This window comes from Mastigoproctus giganteus, chromosome 4 (genome assembly GCF_048544385.1).
Source record: "Mastigoproctus giganteus isolate SK-2022 chromosome 4, ASM4854438v1, whole genome shotgun sequence".
Lineage (NCBI taxonomy): Eukaryota > Metazoa > Arthropoda > Arachnida > Uropygi > Thelyphonidae > Mastigoproctus > Mastigoproctus giganteus.
In genome coordinates this window covers 75,524,018-75,546,188 of record NC_143578.1, presented here as the reverse complement: position 1 = coordinate 75,546,188, position 22,171 = coordinate 75,524,018, and the positions used below count along the sequence as shown (strand labels likewise).

The window sequence follows — 22,171 nt, the reverse complement described above, 5'->3', positions numbered from 1 at the left end:
TGTAGACCCCATAACTTCCTGCATCTCATTAAGTTGCCTCAGGTTGGGTGGCTGAGAATCCATGTCACAAATGGCTTATCCCATAGATACTTAATCCAATTGAGAGCCCTTGCAGGTGGCACAGCAATCATAATTGCAGTCCTCAACTAGGTGAAAAGATCCAAATTCAAATCTGGTCAGCCAAGCAAGGAATTTTTATGCTTTTTCTTTTTTATTTAACTGAGTTGCTTGGTCTCAAGCAATGGTTGCATGGTTTTATTCTCCCAGAAATTCAACTTTTTCATCCAACAAACTTATCAAATACATGTAATTACAGGTACAATACACCAATACCTTGCCTCATAGCCATAATTACTATGGTGCTTAGCCAGTCATCTAATCCAATTCAGATACAGATATTCAGTGAATAAGCATGCCAATGATTAATAGCAGTAACCCTCATGCTCCTGGAACCAATTTCAAACAATACCTTGTGACAACACATTGTTGTAAGTAACAATTACCAGATGGATTAATGGATGCACTTGATGCATATTGATGGATGTGAGCATGAATGGATGCACTTGATGCATATTGATTCACTGCTATGAGGGTACCTAATTATTTCGCATGCCCTAAAAACATTCCACACTATCATACTCTCATCAATAACCTGTATTGCTTATAATTTTTTTTAATGAAACTCCCAAAAAACAATGGTATTAGAACCTATAGTACTTAGTACTGTGCATGGGTTAACAATTCAGAAGACTAAAGAAATTTGTTAACAGGCAAATTTCTGTAGTTGTAATTTTAAAGAAATACATGTGAAGTAAGGTTGTTCAAAAGAACAGAAGTGGAAGGGATAAATGAAGAAGACAAAAAGTTGGACAGTGAACAGATGTTAATTGGTTGGCACACGTGTTCAAAATGGCTTGGAAGAAAGCAGTTGAATTACAGATGCCAATTCAAAACATTGCCTGTAGAAGTACAGAAAAGGAGTGCGGCAGAGGTTGAACATCTGTGAGACTAAGAGAGTTGTCATTAATCAACTTGTGTGCCCTCTTGAGCAGAATCAAAGAGCTTGAGAGGTTTTGGGAATTACCCCCAGATATAGAAACAATATTCCATAGCAGGATGGCTTTAGGATTTGTATTATCAATAGATAGATGACCTTGTCAAGAAATTGTGTCACTGATGATGAACATAGGAGCACTGGACTCTTTTTGTAAGAAATATTTTTGTGAGAAGGTGGTTATCAATGGGCACTCCCCTTCTAGGACTAATGTTATTAGCAGAGTCCTCCAGGGTTCAGTGCTGGTCCCATTGTTGTTTTCTCTATTCATTAATGATATTGATGAAGGCATGTCAGAATTTTAACGTCTAAGTTTGCAGATGACACAAAGGTAGGCAGGGTAGTCAATCACAACAGTTAGGGTATAATACTGCAAAAAGATCTAGGCAGATAGCCTGAGGAATAGCAACTGAAGTCTAATATTGACAAATGCAAGGTACTTCATAGGGGAAGCATTAATCTCAGATCAACATACCAGCTGTGTAGTACCACATTCAAGACAGTGGAGAATGAAAAAGACCTGGGGGTAACTGTGCAGTTAGATATGACGTTTCTCTGAGCGGGGCAGAGAAACATATCTAACTGCCCAATTCGATATGATGCTTGAGCAATGCAGACAGGCTGCCAGGACAGCTCATGGAGTTTTGTCAGTGATATACAGAATTTTGCCAGAAGGGATAAGGAGATGATTATGCCACTGTATAAGAGAATAGGCAGGCTACATTTTAAGTACTTCATTACAGGTCCTGAAGGACATGGATCTGTTGAAATGAGTGCAGAAAAGGGAAACAAAATGGTGAAGGGAGCAAAAGGCTGCTCTTACCAGGAAAAGCTTCAGCAAATTGCAGCACCTACAGACTAGGCACCTACCAGAAGATCTGATTGAGGTGTTTAAGGCCCTGAATGGATTGAGTAAGTAAGCTAATGCTGATGCAATCCTTCGTCTTGCTCAGACTACACGTGAGAGGCATAAATTAAAATTGAGGAAGGATGGTTGCAGGTCAGATGTGCAGAAATTGAGCTTCAGCCAAAATGGCTGATTTTTGGAATAAACTGCCATCTGATTTTGTAGAAGGAGGTAGTTTGAATAGATTCAAGGAAGAAACAGATAAATTGTTAGAGGGGATGAATAGGTAAAATTGGATGTGTTGGCTTTTTTTTTTTTGCTGTTGCTGTATAAACTTGGATCTTTTGCCACTACTACTAATAAGGCAGGATTGAGTTTTAGATGGACTGACATTAACTAAGTCTTCTCCACCCCATTGAAGAACCACTGTTTGTGCAAGTCAAGGTTTTTCCAACTGGAAGGTAGAATGTGGTATGCTATCATCAGCAAAATTATACAATGGGAAAGGAGTGGGAGAAAGAATGAGCCTAGCACAACACCAGCATTATTGGAGAAGACAAACTGCCATCCACCATCACCTGCAGAAAATGATTAGAGACAAAACTGGATGCACAATTACAAAAATCAGCTGGCAAGCCATAAGATGGAAGCCTCTTTAGATCTTTATGCCAAGAGAACCAAAAGCCTTAGAAATGTCAAGAAAAACTACTTGGGTTTCACCAAATTTTTCAATTGAATTTGTCCAAAGATGAGCAACATAAGCCAATGAAGCAGTACTGATGAAATCCATATTGGCAATAATTGACCAGATGGAAAGTTAAGACAGTTTAAAAAGTAGCTGTTGATGGGTTTCTCCATTACTTTGGAAAGAATAGAGGTAAGTGCAATGGAACTATAATTGATAGGGAGGGATTTGTCATCCTCTAGCAACTGGCTGGGTGTGACCCAGTTCCTCTCTCCACTGGGGACCACTCCCCTGGTTCCCAATAGAAATATGTGATCTTGTATAGAAATCTGAGTGTTGATGATGAGGGGTATAGGAGCAGTAGATGCTACTTTGCATGAAGTAAAAACAAGTTGCATGTTGGGACCCTTAATACGAGTGAAATAACGTGACTGCCACCGTTAAGTTAAATTGTTTCCAACCAGGCACACCCCTTTGGTTCTTCCAATAGGATGACAGGCCAGAACTGGTTCCAGGAACATGAGACTGAATTTAGCCTACTGCGATGGCCTTCCCAACCACCAGATTTCAATCCAAGTGAGTACGTGAGGGACGAGGCAGAACAAGCTCTTCTGAGTAGAGATCCATTTCCAACAACTGTGGATAGCAGTTAAGTCAACATGGACCAACATCCTTGTGGTACATTTTTGACAGCTCATTGAGTCTATGCTACAACGAGATCAGACTGTTCTGAGGCTAAAGGGGACCTACTTGCATACTCAATAATAAAGTGACCATTGTATATTGACACCTGATGGCCTTAAGACATGCTCACAAATTACATATCTCGATTTTTTAAAATTAAAAAATAAGTAAGCTAAATTATGTGTAAGTGGAAAAAAGAAAAGCCAAGCAGGTTGAGTAGATTATCCATTACACTTCTGTATAACACTAAACACACTGTAATGCATGAAACTTTGCTTAAAAACAAAATAAAACGTGTCTACAAATTCACTATTGAATAAATTTATACTTGTAGAAATTTATGCAATAAATTTGCAGTCTTTTTCAATTTTATGCACCATATACAGCTTGGTTGGTATTACACAGAAATGACGGATGAAATTTAGTCATTTTTACTTCATTCATAAAGTATTATGAAACAAGTAGTGATGACTGTTTAAAATTAAAATCATGCTAAAGTAGAATCGCTTAAAATTATGCTTTAAAGTAGATTCATGAAATCCGAATTTTGTTTATTACAGTGAAATAAACTACTCGACAAAATTAACAGAATAAAATGTTTTTCATGAGAATACTTTATTGTAAACAATGTCTCAAATATGTGATATAATAGGCATCCTGGCATGCAAATTCCGAGTATCCAACAGAAATCGATCTACCACCTTACAGAGCCGCACATTATGCAAATTATTCATGCCTATTAAAACATATCACTTCTTTCCCGTTTTTTTTTTTTTTTTTTGGCTTGCTCAGTGGGACAGCCATATCTCCAGTTCAGGATGGCAAATCATCGTCGTTTAGATTATTCTTTGAGATGGCAGGCCGTTGGGCGACTTGAAGCAGGGCATTCGCAGGTGGCACGCTGGCTTAATGTGTCACGCAGTGTTCTTTCGGCACTATGGAAGCAGTTTTAAGAAATAGGAACTATTACAAGAAGAGCTGGCCAAGGTCGCCCGATGGCTACGTCATCCGCTATCTGGCTCTAACACTACGATGTCCTGTTACTAACTAATCTCTCTTGAGGTTGAGGTTGCTGCGGCCACAAATGAAAACATTTACAACCGCCCGTGTTAAGAAGGCTCAATTCAAGTGGCCTCTACACAATGAAGCCAGTGGGTTGTATCCAGTGGTGGGATTCAGCCGGTTCGGCAGAACCGATTCCTAATTTTTTGTTTTTGAGTTCGGCGAACCGGTTGTTAAAATGGCACTTGTGATCAGGGTTCTCTCTAAGGTGGGCGCCTGGTATTCTATGCCATTTATTAATTCAGCAAGAAATTTTCGTTTAGTATCGATAAAATGAAGAAAATGTATGTTCTGATTGATGTTTATCAATGGTATAAGCATAGTGCTTTGTTTATAAAAGTTTATGATATGACCACACGTGGACAGAACCAGTAAAAATATTCAAATATATTGGCACATATCCGCTCCTGCTCTATAATATATTAAAATAAAACATTTTTAAATTTTTTTGCAGTAGCCCTTAAAAGGATGAAAAGGCAACAGAGTTTGACAGATGTTTTTCAATAAGAAACCAAAATCAGAATTTGTTGTATTACAATTGGCCTTAGATTCAGTTACATCACCAACAATTTTCGTTGAACTAGTTGAATTGGAAAAACAAGATGCAGAGACAATATGTTCTTCAGTTATGGAAAGTTTAAATAATGTTGGGTTTACTAAGAACTACCTAGAAAAAAAAAATTAATAAGATTTTGCTCCGATGGTGCCAGCGTTATGCTTGGGAGAAAATCTGGAGTGAGCACTAGAATTGCAAAAGTTTCCAAACATAATAATATGGCACTGTTTAAATCATCGTCTCCATCTTGTTTTAGATGATTCGATAAAGGAAACAAAGCAAGTAAATCATTTTAAAATATTTATTGATAAGATATATACTATTTTTCATCAATCCAATAAGAACCAAATTGAACTTTCCGAAATATCCGAACAACTTGGAATTGAAATTATAAAGATTGGTAGAATTTTGGGACCAAGATGGGCTGTCTGTAGTTTAAGGTCAACCCTAGGTGTAGCGCTCTTATCCAGCGCTACATCACTATTTTTATTCAAATAAAAAGTACTTAGGTATGGCTGCCCGTCTTGAAAATATATATTTTATAACTGATTTGGCATTGATGATTGATATTTTAAACGAAATTTCTCTTCTTTCAAATGCACTGCAAGCAAGAAATATAGACATAATAAAGGCTGAAAAACTCGTGATAAGATCTATTAAAGCATTTCAAATGCTTGGAAGGGAAAAGGGTCCATACGAAAAAAAGGTTGAATTAATTACTTCAGAAACCTTCAAAAATATAAAATTTGTATAAAATCATCGATTTGTCTCGGGCTTCCTCAGGAAAGACTTTTAGAAAACATCGTAACGAATTTGAAAAAAAAAAAAAGACTAATGGATTGTGAACATTTAAAAGCAAGTTGTAGCCAATTTCAAGATATGAATAAATTACAATTTCTCAATTTTTTGGAGCCAGATTACTGGAATATTGAAGAAGTACTAGTTCCATGGAAAGCAGCTGAAGAACAATTGCTCGTATTTAATGACATTTTTAATTACCAAATTGATATTAATGATTATCGAGATTTCGTGGAAAACGTTTTAAAAAATTCCCAGAATTATGCAATTCCTGAAAGTGTTCAAAGAGCTAAAAATATTGTCAGAACAATTGCTGTAAGTTCAGCAGAAGCGGAAAGGGGTTTTTCAAAGATGAACATAATATGTTCAGAGAAGAGAAGTGGCCTAACTGTTTCTAATATATCAAACACAATGACTATTAGTCTAATCGGCTTACCTCTAAAGGAATGGGATCCTACTCCTACAGTGGTTAAGGATAAATCACTCAGCCGATGATGCTCGGATAAAAGCGAAGGAAATTGCAAGCGAGGACGCCAATCAAGAAGCAATATGGAAATATCTTAAATAACAGTTTTATTGTTTTTTGTCAGGTATTATTTAATATTTTTTCATTAATATTTTAAAATTCTTTCTTATAACATAATCTAGTTTTGTGGACCTCTTTTATTGTTCTTATTTAAGTATTAACTGCATGAAATAATAAACTACCTTTCGGTATATAGTTTTTTTATACTTAGAACGGTCATTAGGGCAGCGAACCGGTTGTTAAATTATTTGAATCCCACCACTGGTTGTATCCCATTAAGCCCAAACCACTGCAGAAACTGGTACCGTGAACATGTGACTTGGAGCCCTGACAAATCGAGTACAGTTCTGTTCTCTGATGAGTCCTGTTTTAGCCGACAAACAGATTCTAAATGTTATTTTTTCTGGAGACGAGGAATGCGGTACCATCCCTCCAACATCAGAGAAAGGAACACTTACGGTAGAGGCTGTGTTCTCGTGTGGGGCGGAATAATGGTCAACTGCAACACCCCTCTTCATGTTATTGATTGGGGTACCGCAACTGTGTACAAGTACCAAGAACAGATCTTCGAACCCTATGTGTGGTTGGCCCAGATTTTCTTTTCATGCACGACAACACCACTGCACATAGAGCTCAAGTGGTGGAGGAATATCTTGAAACTGAAGGTATCTAATAATTGCCGTGGCCAGCAGGATCAGTAAACTTAAATCCAATCGAACAAACGTGTGGGACGCCCTTGGGAGTCGCATTGCACGCCGACAACCAACTCCTTGGTCACTTGGTGGGCTATGGTCTGTGCTGGTAGAAGAATGGGATTTGTTGCCACAGAATCTTATAGACATACTTATACCGAACATGGCTCACCGCTGTCAGGCCTCTTTAGTCGGGGGGGCACATACGCCGTACTGATATCGTGTGACCATATTTTCGAGTAGTTTCTCGCTGTCTCCTCATTTCATCGTTATTCTACGGACACCGCCCAGGGTCGGATTTTAATGTTTGTCGACCGTAGGCACTTTTATTCTGAAAAGTGGGAAGAGGAGTAAAATATTTCTTATAATAAATTATACTGTATTAACACACTAACTGCGAATTACATCTTTTGATGTATTGCAAGTATGAGCAGTAAGTAAGAGCGCTTCTTGGTGATTCCCTTCTACTTTGACACACTCTCTCTCTCTCTCTCACACAGGGTAACTCGGGAATTTTTTTTTTTTTTTTTTTTTTTTGGCTGGTGCGGCATAAGCCTCAGGCTTCCTTGCAACCATATAGCTAATAATAATAATAATAATTCTCGAAACTTAACTGCGTTAAGAACAATAACTGCGTACGCTCAACTATAGCCAAGATCGCTTAATGCCATTGGCACTTCCATGTATCGAGAACAATACTACTCATCATATGGACTTCAAGAATGTTATTAAAGATTCTGCTACGACTAGAAGCCGAAGCAAGAAACTTTTATGATCTTAAGAAATGTTACAAGTAATCTAGATATTGACATATTGTAGATTTTGTTTCCTTTTAATTTCAAGCATAATGTTGCATTATTATTAAATCTGAAAACCTTTTCCTCCCTATTTTTTTACTTTTTTCTCCTTCCTTCGTAGGCCCTAGGCACACTGCCTAATGGGAAATCCGGCCCTGACACCACCATATCAAATTTTGTCCCGCTTCATTGCAAGCTCCACTTTTTCGACGTGTTCTGTTAATTTTGTTGAGAGATGTATTAAATTCGGAGAAAAAAAAAAAAATAAAAGCGAAAACTTCGCTAAAAAAATTCCAGTTGTTCGAAAAAATAAATTTTTAAAGAACTAGATTTTCTGTTGCTCACTCCAAATTTCTGGTAGCACCACTAGTGCAAATACTCCAATTAAACCACAGTATTTATTATTGTGAATAATAATAAATACCACTTGAATATTTGCGTAATATTTGTACGTACTTCCCTTGAGTTACATAATTTGTGAATGTCCCTTTATCTGCTTGGTTGCTAATTCACATAAGGTAACTTTGGCTAATATTATATCATGTCTAACTTAAATTTCTGGTATTTATTTTATCACAACATGATTAGTATAAAACAGAGCTGCGGTGCTCAATACGTTCTACGTTGTATTTCAATATTTGTAGAATAAGAAATTTACCTCAATATTTTACACAGAACACTTCCTAATGACAAATTTGCTAGAGAGTGTCATTAGGAAGTGTTTTGCGTACCATACTGAGGTAAATTTCTCTTATTCTTCTACAAATATTTTATCACAACGTACAAATTGACCTGAACAAGTATTCCATTAGTGCACCCAAACCATTTGCCTTTGAGCGGGGGGGGGGACTTGTACGTTCCACAATGGTAGTTTTTAGTAGAAAGGCTTTAGTTCTTCCTCCATGCGTGTATTTACGATCGAAAAAAACATTTCTAAAATCAAATTTACATGTTAAAATTATTATGATAGGTCCTCTGCACCGAAAGTAATTTTTATTTTATATTCAAAATAAAATTCATATATATGATGTCTTCGTTCTTGCCGACATTTTTAAGTCGGTCTTACTTGGAGAGTATAGTGCTTTGTTATTTGTTTGTTATTTGGTTTTTAGGAGCATTAGCAACTAAGGCCATATTGCTCCGGGATATGCGGTGGTCATTCCTTGACCTTTCCGCATACTCCGTATTTGGTGGTGACGGGCTCGAACCCCGGTCTAATCAAGAAGCATGTGCTACGCACTGCTGCTCCTTCCCACCTGGCTACGGAGGCGCCTGAGTATAGTGCAGAAGTCATCCTATGAAGAAGTATTGAGGTAAACTCTTACGTATTCTATGTATGGCCGCATAAAAGAAATCCTGTTTCAATGGCGTGAGTTTACATATCCTAAGATGTTCCTTGAAAATGCAGCTGAATAAACAGTAATCGTAGACGAATGCAATGCACTGTTAGTGTGGAAGTTGTTCCGTATAAATTATGAGAGCAACTATGAGTGTTCTTTTAACACGTTATAAACCATATCCATTGCGACCAGGAGTGATTTACGTAAGGTAAGGTGTCATTAGTGCGTGTTTCATGATGGCTTGGTTCATGTGCCTTATCTGCATACTACATTTATTTCGTGAATCGCAGTCATTTGTCTGCAGTAAGTACCTTGGAAGATTTCATTTTAGCTTAGCTCTTGTTTGATTTGCTGTTTTTACTTTTATTAAATGCACATAATAAATATGCCCTAATTAGTGAAAAGTTTCTACCATATTTTTGTTGTCATTCCATTCACAAATAGGAATACACTCTTCCTATTTCTGATAGAGTAAATTCCAAGTACAACAGGGCTTGACATGAACAGAGATTGTAGTGCCTGAAGTGATTGGTAGATATAAATGTTAATAAAACGCTTGAAACGTCAAATGTTTCAGACTATACCAGGCGGCCATTTGGGAGAACTGGTTGTTAACCATAGAGCGAATTATTAATTTAGAAGGATACCAAAACGATGAAGTTATCTTGGGGCATGATTGTAATGGTTTAGAGTTGTACTCAAACTTAGACTACAAAATTAAATCAGATTACAGCATAGCTAGAAATGATCAGACTCACCTTATGAATTGTATTTAGCGGTATGATATAACGATACGAAAGCGTAACTTGGAATTTCGACTCCTATCGTCAAATATCGCAAATGCTTTTGTTTTCATAAAAATAATTAAATTATAGTTATATTATAATATTAATTAATTAATATTTTTGAATTCATTATTATATTAATTAAATTATTATCTGTGCGTTGATTTTTTATAAAAAAGAAACTTTTATAAATTATAATAATTGATATAGATAATAACAACTGTCATTTTTAAAATAAATTATAAATTCAGTTATTCTAACTCCATTCGGCCCCTGTTTCCGGTGCCCATTCACCATGCTTTAGCTGTCTCCCTCTGACCGTAAGTGTCGGAGGGAGGCAATTGCCCCACTGAATTTTGTTAATTACTCAACATTACAGTGTGCCTAAGCAATGTTAATTTTTATTGTCAATGTTAGTAATTTTAAAAAGGTGTGAGGACTCTTAAAAAAATGATCAATTTTAAAAAATAATAATTTTCTAGATCTTTCCATTTCGCAGGAGTACAGAACTAGGTACCTTTACCATGATACGCAGTAGTCTACTGCTCACGTACTTGACATGGCAGTAACTCATAGATACTTATAGTAATTTTTGACCAAGTCATTATGATTGGCATACATGAAAGGTATACCGACTTTAAATTTTATAAGAAAATATATCTTCAACTAAATTTGAAGCAATAATACAGTAAATTCTGGCTTCAACAGGTTTCGGGAACAGGACAGCATCCACCAAACTCGGATTCGCACGCTTACGGGATCCAGTGAAGTAACTGCCTCAGTTTGATAGTATTTACCACCAGTTAAAATATTCTCACAATAGAACAGAGTGCTAGAGAACCAAGATTTTTTTTACTAACACATTCATTAGCCTGCTGAGCGTGTGAGATAACAGTAGGGAGTCATCTGAACTTTCACTGAGGGTGCTTGAGAGCTTTTCACACTTTCAATATGCTTTATTCAGTTTCCATTGCCACTATATATTGTAGTAATCTAACAAATTAATAACGTTGGCAAAAATTTCACGCTTAGTTAAAGTGATCATTACATATACGAAGTACACAGTATCAAATGAAGGATAATTTTTGTAGTATAGAAACAGCACATTACAAAATAGTTTAGTAATAGTATTTTAGTAGGTGTCTTCAAGTGAGGCATAGTAATATGGTATATACGTGCTCTCTCTCTCTCTCTCATGTGGGTTAGAATTCGATTTTTTTTTTTTTATTAGAGTCACCTCACTTGTTTCAAGTAGTGAACTACAGCGGCAGGAAAGTTTAACAGACTCGAGTGTTTATGGACCTCTAGAGCCACATTCATGCCTAGACAAATATGACAGTAGTCTAGAGCAGTGGTCTCAAACTCAAATTGCATGCGGGCCGAATGCACGATCTGAAAGCAGCTGACCGGCCGGAATTTTTTTTTTAACAAAATGAGAGTGAATATAAGCACCGTATTTACAACAAATACATAATTGAAATGTATTTGCGAGCCGTGTAAAATTGCTTCGGGGGGCCGGATGCGGCCCGCGGGCCGCCAGTTTGAGACCACTGGTCTAGAGCACATAATTTGACAAAATGTTTTTGCATTAAACTTTTCTCTCCCAATAATTGCTTAGATAATAATAATAAGAGGAAGAAGAAACAATCCAGAACATCAACGCAGAATGCAGGGTGATTACCCAGACAAAGTACACTCACAGACACGACCAGGTGGCTAGGATTGATTGATTGATTGATTTGGTAGTTGTTGGCGCATCGGCTTCTGTGGCCATATTGCACCTGCCAAGGTTTTTTGCAGTACTTTGATCCAAGCCCGAGGCGGGAATCGAACCCGCGACCTTTGGGTTGCCGGGCAGGTACTTTACCCACTCGGCTAGCCCGGTCGGCATGGCTAGGATAATACATCAGAAGCTAGCGCAAAAATAGCAGCTGATCAAAGAAAGTTTGCCGTATTACAAGTACGAGCCTCAGGCCATACTAAGAGACCTCTACTCACAGATTATACTGGGACCGTGTCATAATAACGGACAAGACGATCAGACAACCCTCATCGACGAGAAGGAAATGGCTACCTACCTGATGGACATAGCGGTGCCCAACATCGGCAACCTCCAGAAACATACGAGGAAAAGATCAGTAACTACTCAGACAAGAAGTCAAAGATATGTGGCATATGGAACAAGTGATGACCATTACGATCACCGTGTCAACCACCTGCAGGGTGCCAAAGAGCCTCCATAAGAACCTAGCAGCAATAGGCCTCCTAGAGAATACTTACATGGAACTCCAGAAAGCCGCGATCCTGAATACCTGCAGGACAGTAAGAGTTCCACGACCAATAGTAACAAAACCGGACATAACAACCACCCTGTGCACTTGGTACCAATACTCATCACGGAGTGGGACCCCTCATTAAGGAGAAATAATAATAACAACAATGATAATAAGTCAGTTTTATTAATATAAACTGAAGGATTGGTGGCATTTTTGTTTTCCTTTTCGTGTAGTGAGGGACTGACTTTTCCTGTTTGCATCTAGGCGCAAAGACAGGCTATGGTTCTCGTTTTGATGTAAGCATGAGGCCATGAGAATTAAGGGCGAACGCACCGGGTGATTTTGGGGTTTATCGTCATGTTAGGGCACCATTCAGGAGCTCATCTCGGCATCTTTGTCGCAAATTAAGCTTCACGCCTGGGCCATTTCAGATCTGCACGAGACAATAATAGCATTGTAATCGTTCTGGCACTAATGGGCCAGCCCATATCCGACTGAATATTCATTCCCATATGTCTACCTCCGTGCAGAGTACTGTATCTGTTTTTTTTTTTTTTTTTTTTTGTCACTAGCAAGCTTCACTCTATTACTGACAAATGATGGAAGATAATTTAACAAAACGTCTCTGCTATTAAGTTTATTTCTGTACATAGTGGAACGTATATAGTTGAATGACCACTATGTTGTCTACGTAAGGGGTGCCTCCATAGCCAGGTGGACAGGAGTAGCAGTGCGTAGCACACGCTTCTTGATTATACCAGGGTTCGAACCCGTGACCACCTGACCTTTCCGCATCCTCCGGGATGCGGAAAGGTCAGGGAATGACCACCGCATATCCCCGGCACAATATGGCCTTAGTTGCTAATGCTACTAAAAAAAAAAAAAAATTATAACAAATAACAGTCTAGGCGAGTATTGTTTTCGCAAAATAACGTTTATTTTAGTTTTAAGATTTCATATTGAAACCAAGTATGTAATATCATTCAATATGTAACAAAAGATTGTATAAGTATTTGGATATTTACACGTCTAGTAATACTATTTATGCTTTGCTTTCAGGTCCCATTTTTTCGCAGTATTTGCATTGCAGTGAAAAGCACGGAACAAAAGTAAGTCATTAGTAGTACTTCTTATTTTGTAGTTAATTAAAATTTGAACCAAGTTACAATTTCCAACCAAGATTGTGAACCTTGAATGGACGTTACCTCTGAATTATCATTCTTATTTTGTGGTGAAAATGAGATCATGAGTGTACTAACATCAAATGTATACAGTACATCTTTGCATTTGAACCGACATTTATAAAGTTTCATTGAATATAAATTATGAACATAAAGCCTCACTACGAGAGTTGTTTAGTAAGCTCGTATTTCGACCATAAAGGAACTAAGACTTTCCTTTTAAATTTTATGTTCAGTTAATACACAACTTTTTATAAACTGAATTTGTGGATTTGTTTTTCCAATGATCACTACACCAGTTTCCGTAGTCTATTGGATCTTCCCCAGTAAACAAGTAATTCAGGCCGATATACACGTAAGTTAGTTGTTCTCTTCATGAGACGTACAAAAAAAAAAAAAACCCTGTCATATTAGAGCCACCAGAGAACCAGCTCATCTGCCCGTAAAGTGTGTTCTGGTTGATTTGCATGTTTTGCTGGATGAAAAATCCGAATTTCCTTAGGGGAAACCTTGCTGTTCACGCCTGAGACCGATTAACTCAACCACATAGTGAAAAAAAGCCCATAAAAGTTCATCGCGCCATTGAAGGGATTCGAACCCTGACCTTTTCCAGCCAGTGTGGAGAGAACGGTTATTACATCCACTGTGCTACCACGTGGCACATACAGCCGAGCTGACTGATTGGAGAGGTGTTATTGTCCGATGCCACATATCTGGCTTGTCGATTCATGCAATTGCTGACAACCTACGCCATCCAAAGTTGACTATCTGTGATATTATCAAAAAAAAAAAAAAAATGGAAGCGTGACGATACCGCCACCGTCCACTACAGAACAATACCCATATACTTTTTAAATCTCTGGCCTCCACAGAGTATAAGGTATGTTCGTGTCAGACGGCACCTGGGATTTCTCCAATCTCCGCGTATGTTCGCTGTATCGAGGACAGTACACTGTCAAGCCAGAGACTTGAAAGTGTGTGGGCCATGTTAGTGCAGTGCGATGTGTTGTGCCCATTGTTTGTCCGGCTTATTGGTCGCCAGGCCCCTGGCCCGACATTGCCCATACCTCGCCACGTGGAGGCTAGCCGGGTGTGTCCAGTATCACAACAAGTTGCTCTGGCAGGTCCTGCCACCTAGTTTCCTGGGATTTCACTGGCTAGGACCTAAAAAAAAAAAAAAAAAACAAGCGTTTGACATAAATGCTTAATGGGATTGCTGTTTAGAAATCGCTGGTTGGGGATGAAAGCTAGAGAGATGTATTAAAAGGCTTATTATTTATTATTATAAATAATAATAAATAATAAGCCTAACAGGTCGGTCAAAATTTTGATATTAAATTTAGACGTGAGGCTATACGCTAGATGAAAGATAGTGTTAGTTGTTCCCTATTGGAACTCACCGCCGCCCACACGTTGCCACAAGGAGGCAGGTCAGGCACTCAGTAGATAAAAGAAAAAAAAAAGGGGAGGGGGTGCACACTAGAATTTGGTCGAAAGGGATTTACATGAAAGCGGTAGAATTTAGACGTTGATTAGAATTTGGTGGCATTGTTAAGGGGTGTACTCAGTCGGTTTAGTGAGGGGGGAGACTGAAGGGGAAACAGATAGAAGAATAGGGACGATAGAGTAGGCATCCCCAAAGAGGTCAGTGGAGACGAGCCCCGCCAGGCGAAGTATGGTGGAGGCAGGGGAGGGAGGAGACAGGTCTCTGTCTCCTTCCCCTCCCTGCCTGGGGATGAGGTTTTAAATCGAACCGGGTTAGAGTGCCCAGTTCAGATCGCCAAATGGCGTGTCGGCAGCAAAGCCGCAGAATGTCTTCGTCGGTGACATTCTATATATATAATTTTTTTTTTCACTCACACTCATTCATCTTAATAGTAAATAGTAATGTAAATACTATTTAAACTAGGGTTAATGTGTACTTAACTGTAGCATTTATGGTTTGTGTTCTTTTTTCTCACACGCTTACACTTTCATTCATTCTTCTAGCTTTCATTTCATTTAATCGACTCTTGCTTTCTGCACTGCACTCTCTTGGCACCTCAACTTACTGTAATCCTTCAGTTGTGGTGCAGGCCTAGCCGCAAGTTTTTTGAAGGCCAGGGAAGATGCAGTGTTTGTGTGGTTAGTAAATGTTTGTTAGTATATATAAAGTAATGTAAGTTATTCCCAATCTCGGTCAATCACATTTGTTCTTCCACTCATTCCCATTCATTCTCTCTTTCCCTCATGCTAGGTCACTCTTTCTTTCACCAAAACTGCCATTTATTCCCTTTTACCATAATTCCTAGTTCACTCAGTGCCCAACCTATTCATTCTGTCTTTCGTTCTCATTCATTCATTCTACATTGCATCCCCTTGCTACCAGCTTACTGATATTTTTCAGCTAATCTGCTTCCCTGGCTGGATGTACATCTCCCTCCACTACATGGTTACGTATTTGGTGTGGGGCCCCAGGTTCCTACACATGGCAGGGTAGTCCTGGGGAGTTTTGTCATGTCATGGTGCAGAAAACTGCTATCCTGACAGTTAAGTCATCGTATGGGCGTGGTGGGAAACTTGGGCAATTTTAACTATTGATTATTGTTTAAATGCTGGAGGGCAGAATTGCCATTCTTTGGATTGTTCTGCGCATTTCGAATACATTCTGTGTAAAAGATGTAAAGGCTTTATAATTTTCCTCTTCTATGTTGAACAGATATTCTTCTCCCCTGGGAAGGGGACCAATCTGTGCTATTAGCTTTGTTGCCTCCACAGAATACTGTGTTTCACAAATAATGCATACAACGCGGAGATGGGAGAAACCTCTGAATACTTTACACCGCCACCGTCCAACAAGGCACAGGAAGACCACAGCTCACCCCATGTAACCAGAGGGTACTCGGAATTATAGTACAACAATCTCGTCAGCCATCACTACATTAACCAGAAGTTTATGGTATCAACAAGGATTACGGTCTGTGCGAATATACCAGGTACGGTGCTTTTAACTTCGGTTTTCACGGAAGAGAGGCGGTGCATAAGCTACACATCACTACTAATCGCAATCTACAGCCTTTCATGGTTCAACAAACACCGTACTTGGTCCATGGAGCAGTGGAAATCGGTTTTATGGTGTGACGAATCTCCTTATACTTTATTTCGATCAGAGGGGCAGGCGTGGGTGGGAAAGTTGCTTATAGAACGTCTGCTCTCGAAGTGCATCGTGCCGGAAATGAAGTTCAGAGGAGGAAGAGTTATAATGTGACCCTATTTCTCATGGTGTGGAATAGGATCCTTGGAGATTGTGCAGTGAACCATCAACATAAACGCCTACCTTAACATTTATTTATTTATTTATTTACATAAATAAATAAATATTTTATACAATACCATCCTCTGTACAATGTGTCAGTTATTTGGTACATATCTGTTTGTTTCAAGAGGATAAATTAAATAAATTCTCTTTTTACTCAGAGACGATCAAACTTTCAGAAGAGGAGTTCTCAAGATAGAAAAAATACAAGAAAGAGCACCGTATTTAGTAGTCATGTCAGCTTGAACCACGGTCACTCAAAGCGCGTGTACTTATGCACCCTCGCTCCATACCGCCGGTGTTGGTCGAGAGTAGTTCATGGATACATATGTACAAAAGTTGGAATAGCTGGCTCACAGTCCGATTTGAACCCTATGGGATGAAATGGAACGTCGGGTAAGAGCCAACCGACACATCCCACATTGGTAGTTCCATTGGTCACTGTTCTGTAGGAGAAATGGAAGTCTATATCCACTGCAAACTATCGTTCGTTGGTGGAAAACCTGCCGTAGTAGCCAAAGAGGGCAGTCACGTTATTGAAGTAAGAAGCAGTGACGTCAATGAAACCGACGTGTGTCCGAATACATTTTTTTTTTTTTTTTTTTTTTGGAGTGTGACGTACATCGTTGGTAAGTAATTAGGATCGGTGCAATATTAACAGAGACGACCGTGGCCAAGAGGATACACAGAATAACGAAAGCCCTAAGTTCGAATCCACGCCATACGATAATGCACTTTTATACTTCTGAGACCCTTATGTGGCGCTCAGGAAGGTGGTTTTTTTCCCCTTCCCAGATTGTTTACGGATGTTCTATTGAAGAAAAGACTAGTGTGATCTCCTGCCTGTTAACATCTCTCTACTGGCAAGTACGTTTGTTTATATTTATACGCATTCATTAGGACAATTTGGATTCCCCTTTAGTCTAACACGATCTTCTGCCGCAAATCAGAATTGTTGTTTGGTTTTTAGGAGCATTAGCAACTAAGGCCATATTGCTCCGGGATATGCGGTGGTCATTCCCTTGACCTTTCCGCATCCTCCGTATTTGGTGGTGACGGGCTCGAACCCGGGTCTAATCGAGAAGCGTGTGCTACGCACTGCTGCTCCTTCCCACCTGGCTACGGAGGCGCCAAATCAGAATTGTCTTAATAATAAAAAGAAAACAGGTGAAAACGTGTCTATAAGCCAGAAAGGACAAGTGTTTGACTGCAAGTGTTAAATTTTACCACGAAATGAAACTTAGATTTTTCCAAGAGAAACTACGTGTCGAAACGAATATTACGCCAAAGTAGGTCCTAACAAATATTTGAAAACTTCAAAAATTTTAAAACTTTTCAACCATTTCTTTGAAACTTTTAAAGAAGATAATAACTATTATTTTGACATAAATTGTATAATCTGCTCCTTGAATGTTGCTTTTTATCACTGAAAACCATTAAGGTCTATTATTAAGATCTATTTATAACCATAGAAAAAAAATTGTTCACTAGATCATATTATGATCGTTGACAGGCATAATAATTCAGGCTATAATATACGCTGATGCTCCTATCCTGGAATATTCCAGGATAGGAGCAGGACGTGTGGTTATAATTGTATTAGTTAGTGCTTATTAAATTTATTTTCAATAACTGCACACGAACAGCTTTTTTTTTCTAATAATAATCACATTTATATTTGATTTGAAGAATATAAGCTCTGACAGTATGACATTAAAATATGCATAAACTTGTGCCAAAATTAGCATCTTTCACTGAGTGATTTTATTATTTTATTTTTTTAATTTAAAAGAAGATCGAATTTTAATTGAAATTTTCTGCTAATCGTAAATCCCTTAGCAACCTAAGGAAATCATCTGATAAAACGTGACCTTCATTGAAATATTCAGAATAGCAAAGTCAGTTAAGGACTTTCATATTTAGGTTTTCGATTTCAACTGTGGTTCTTTTTCCTGCCCTCTGCAATCAGACTTTTTTTTTCTGGAAAAAGATTGTATGGTTTCTCCAAGAGTCTTCATGTCTAAATTCAAAGTTGGCTCAGTTCAGATTAAGCAAGTCCACACTGAACGTTTGCAACAAACAAACAAACTCGAAAACTGTGATAGAAATATAGTTTGCTGAAATTGTGAATGAAATAGCAGAATGTTATTAACTAATGCTCTCGAGTATTTTTAAAGTTAATTAAAACAATTGAATTGTTTAGATTAAAATTGAGTAATTTAATTACAGTGTAACAGTGGCGAGATTAATGGTCTGTTACTTGGATAATGAAACGTTCATTATTTATACTCCAACACAAAATAGTTCATTTGGCCCCAGTCACTCAATTTAGAAAGTTATGGATGTCACCTTTTATTAACGTGGTTTTCTTGCATGAATTACACTATTACATTTGGTTCGGTTTTTATGACGCATGGGCGACTAAGGCCATGATGCGCCAAGTTCAACACAATTAAAAACGCATTGAATCAGTCAGTGGTCAACTTTAAACTGCTTCAGACATTTATTGGGTATCTAGTTCCAGAAAAGTGGATGTAAATATTTTTTATTTTACAGTATTTTCAGATATACAACGAGTGTTGCGACAACGCTGGAGTCCCATCTGATTCCCGGCAACTTAAGAATGTATGCATGAATCCAGCCACACTGAAGAATGTAAGTAGAGAAGTTTCTTGTATTCTCACTATCTTGTGAACTCCTCTGACCGTGTGGTCGTCTCGGAGTATAAACAGAATTTATTCATTTAATACAACATTGGATGGTGCCCATTAATTCATTGTAACTAATTAATTGATAATTATTTTTTTGTTAAACTTATTATAACACTTCAGCAACTTCTTATGCCTTCAATACGATTAAAATTTTTCAAAAATATTTTTAGTAGTTTGAATCCTATTGAAGTCTTTCATGAGTTTACTTCGGAGGAATCGTGTCTTCGATGGGATTCAAACTCCTGCCTTTCCAAACTGTGGCGAAATTTTTTTTTTCTTTGTGTATGGTATGGATGTGAGAAAATTGAAGACGTGATTTGGATTCAGTATGTCATAGATATCCAGAGGGTATCCTCTGGATATCTATGGCATACTGAGTTTTGTTGGTGTTAGTAGTTGTCTTGCTATAGTCCATCAGTTAGACTGCCTGACAAACAAGTTTAAATGTATCATTAAACATTTCAGGACGCGATATAGAATTGAAAAAAAAAAAAAAAAAGTAGAATTTCACGAATTGCATCGAACTGTATTGTAAGAATAATACAATACAGGAATTCACTCTTTGGATGGAAGTAGATGGAAACGGACCCTAAAACACCAATGTGTCTAATATGCAGTCAACAACATATGTAACTAGAAGGAAAATCCACAGCAAATGCTGTGGGTTCTCCTTTTCGAAAAAAATCATCCCAGGGATGATTTTTTTTTTTTTTTTCGAAAAGCAAGAGACCAATGGATTCGCAGAGTCACATCATCACAGCTCTGGAAGGCTAGGAGTATCAAAGATGAAGTGGATCCCAGTTTTCTCGATTTTCCAAAGAGTTCGTAGGAATCAGATCTATTTCTAGAGGGTCAAGTGAAGATTTCTACTATGGTCACTTTGCTTTCCTAATATGGAAACTATTTATATTATTGGCATATACTTATTAAATTCGTAGATTTGATCGAATTGATGTTTTTTGGTCAGCAGTATGTAAAAAAAAAAAAAAGTATTTTTTATAGACAAAGATTAGAAATTTATGAAAGTTATTATTATATTTAGTTTATTTTATTTAAACTTTTGCATTTTAAAGTAATTTTAATTATGGTTTATTTTATTATTTTAAGGTGTCTACCTGTGTAGAAATTCGAAAGGTAAGCTTTATCTAAAATAATAATTAATTTTCCCCTTATATATAATGTGAATTCTTATACTACATTATATTAAAATTTTAACAATATTATATTATTTTTATTCGCTCATAAAATTGAAAAATTGAAGAGAAATACAGGGTGTCCCAAAAAGGTGTAACCAATTTTAAATGTTTTTAACAAATGTAATTTTAATGATAGAAACACAAAACCTGCGCTAAATGTGAGAAAAACAGTTGAAGTTTTTACTGACGTTCAACATGTGCACCACTTGTCACACGAACAGTATCTAATAGGTAATAAAGTTCATCCCATGTTTTTTCAAGGATGTCACGCTTAATCATGGTAATTGCATTTGTAATCCTGCGCTTTAAGTCTGCGATGTCTGCAACAGGGGTCTTGTAGATTGTGTCTTTGATGAATCCCCTAAGTAGAAATCACAAGGGGATAAATCTGCTGAACGTGGTGACCATGCAAAAACGTCATCAATGTGGCGGCGCTCCATCTTCTTGGAAAATAACCCCATTTGGCAGTTCATCCAATTGAGGATACACATAAAGCTCAGGCATGTCCTGGTAATTATCCGCTCTCACAGCGGGGTTGCCATTGGTTGGCTGGGGCCGCTTTAAGTAATAAATATCAATATCCACTTTCACAGTCGCTTCTTGAAAGGATTATTAGTTTCATATTGTTTGTATTGCTCATTTAAAATTGGTTACACCTTTTTGTTCGTGAGAAAAGTGGTGCACATGTTGAATGTCAGTAAAAACTTCAACTGTTTTTCTCACATTTAGCGCAGGTTTTGTGTTTCTATCATTAAAATTACATTTGTTACAAACATTTAAAATTGGTTACACCTTTTTGGGACACCCTGTATTTCTCTTAACGCATGTCCTTTAAATTTCGTAATATAAATGACCAATCAATATCCATTTATTGAGCAACATCCAGTACAAGAAGTGGTTATAAAACGAGTACACAAGTTTGGCAATGAAACCTGTCAAAGTGGGTACATCATGGAGCAGCAATAGGGCTAATAAGAATGGTTAAAAGGTATTAAGTAATGGTTAAAAGATAGCTATGTAACGATAAGATCTGAATATAACTTCATTTGGAACATAAATACAAATTAAGCAAAGATGGGTAGCCAGGACAGTAAGTTCGGAAATTAATTTATATGAACTATGCTTAAATTTTTAAACATTTTTTGGGTACCTGAATGTACGTGTATCAAAAGAGGTACAAGAGCATTCATGCACCAGAGAGAGTCGTATTATGTCAGGGAATAAGGAAACATTACGAAATCCAAAAAAAAAAGGAAATATGTCAGATGGAGAATTCGATGTTTAAATTAAAAAAGGAAGAGATTTTATAGTGAATTTTAAATACTTTTCTCAGCAGATTGAAGAAGTTTTTATTATTATTTTTTTTTTTTTTTTGTTTATGAGAATGATGGGCTTCACCCTTAACGTTTTAGTGTTTGACCATATTGAAGAGGAAGTGGTTATCAAGCCTGTGAAATCTGGTTAATGACGAGCAGATTCCATTGGATCGACATTGAATCTTCATCTAATGACTGCGCAGATTTCAACACAACCGATATTGAAATTATATAACTTGCAGAATAATGTACTTAATTATTCTTCTGAGTTTAACAGTCGCCAGGTTGAACTTAGAAGACTGAAAGCAGTCGATCATGAAAGATCTTGATCTGAGAAGTTCAACATTAGATTTGAAGAAGGCCACACAAA

General features: G+C 37.5%; 1 protein-coding gene across 1 annotated transcript in view; it reads left to right on the top strand.

Annotated features, from left to right (window-relative positions):
• Positions 1-9,220: 9,220 nt before the first annotated feature.
• LOC150086842 (uncharacterized) overlaps positions 9,221-22,171 on the top strand; it is an 81,245-nt gene continuing 68,294 nt past the window's right edge. The window contains exons 1-4 of the mRNA XM_090371616.1: positions 9,221-9,344; positions 13,162-13,211; positions 19,135-19,233; positions 20,397-20,423. Of these exons, the coding sequence (XP_090227742.1) occupies positions 9,275-9,344; positions 13,162-13,211; positions 19,135-19,233; positions 20,397-20,423 (246 nt within the window). The 5' untranslated portion in view covers positions 9,221-9,274. The remainder of the gene's footprint in view (positions 9,345-13,161; positions 13,212-19,134; positions 19,234-20,396; positions 20,424-22,171) is intronic.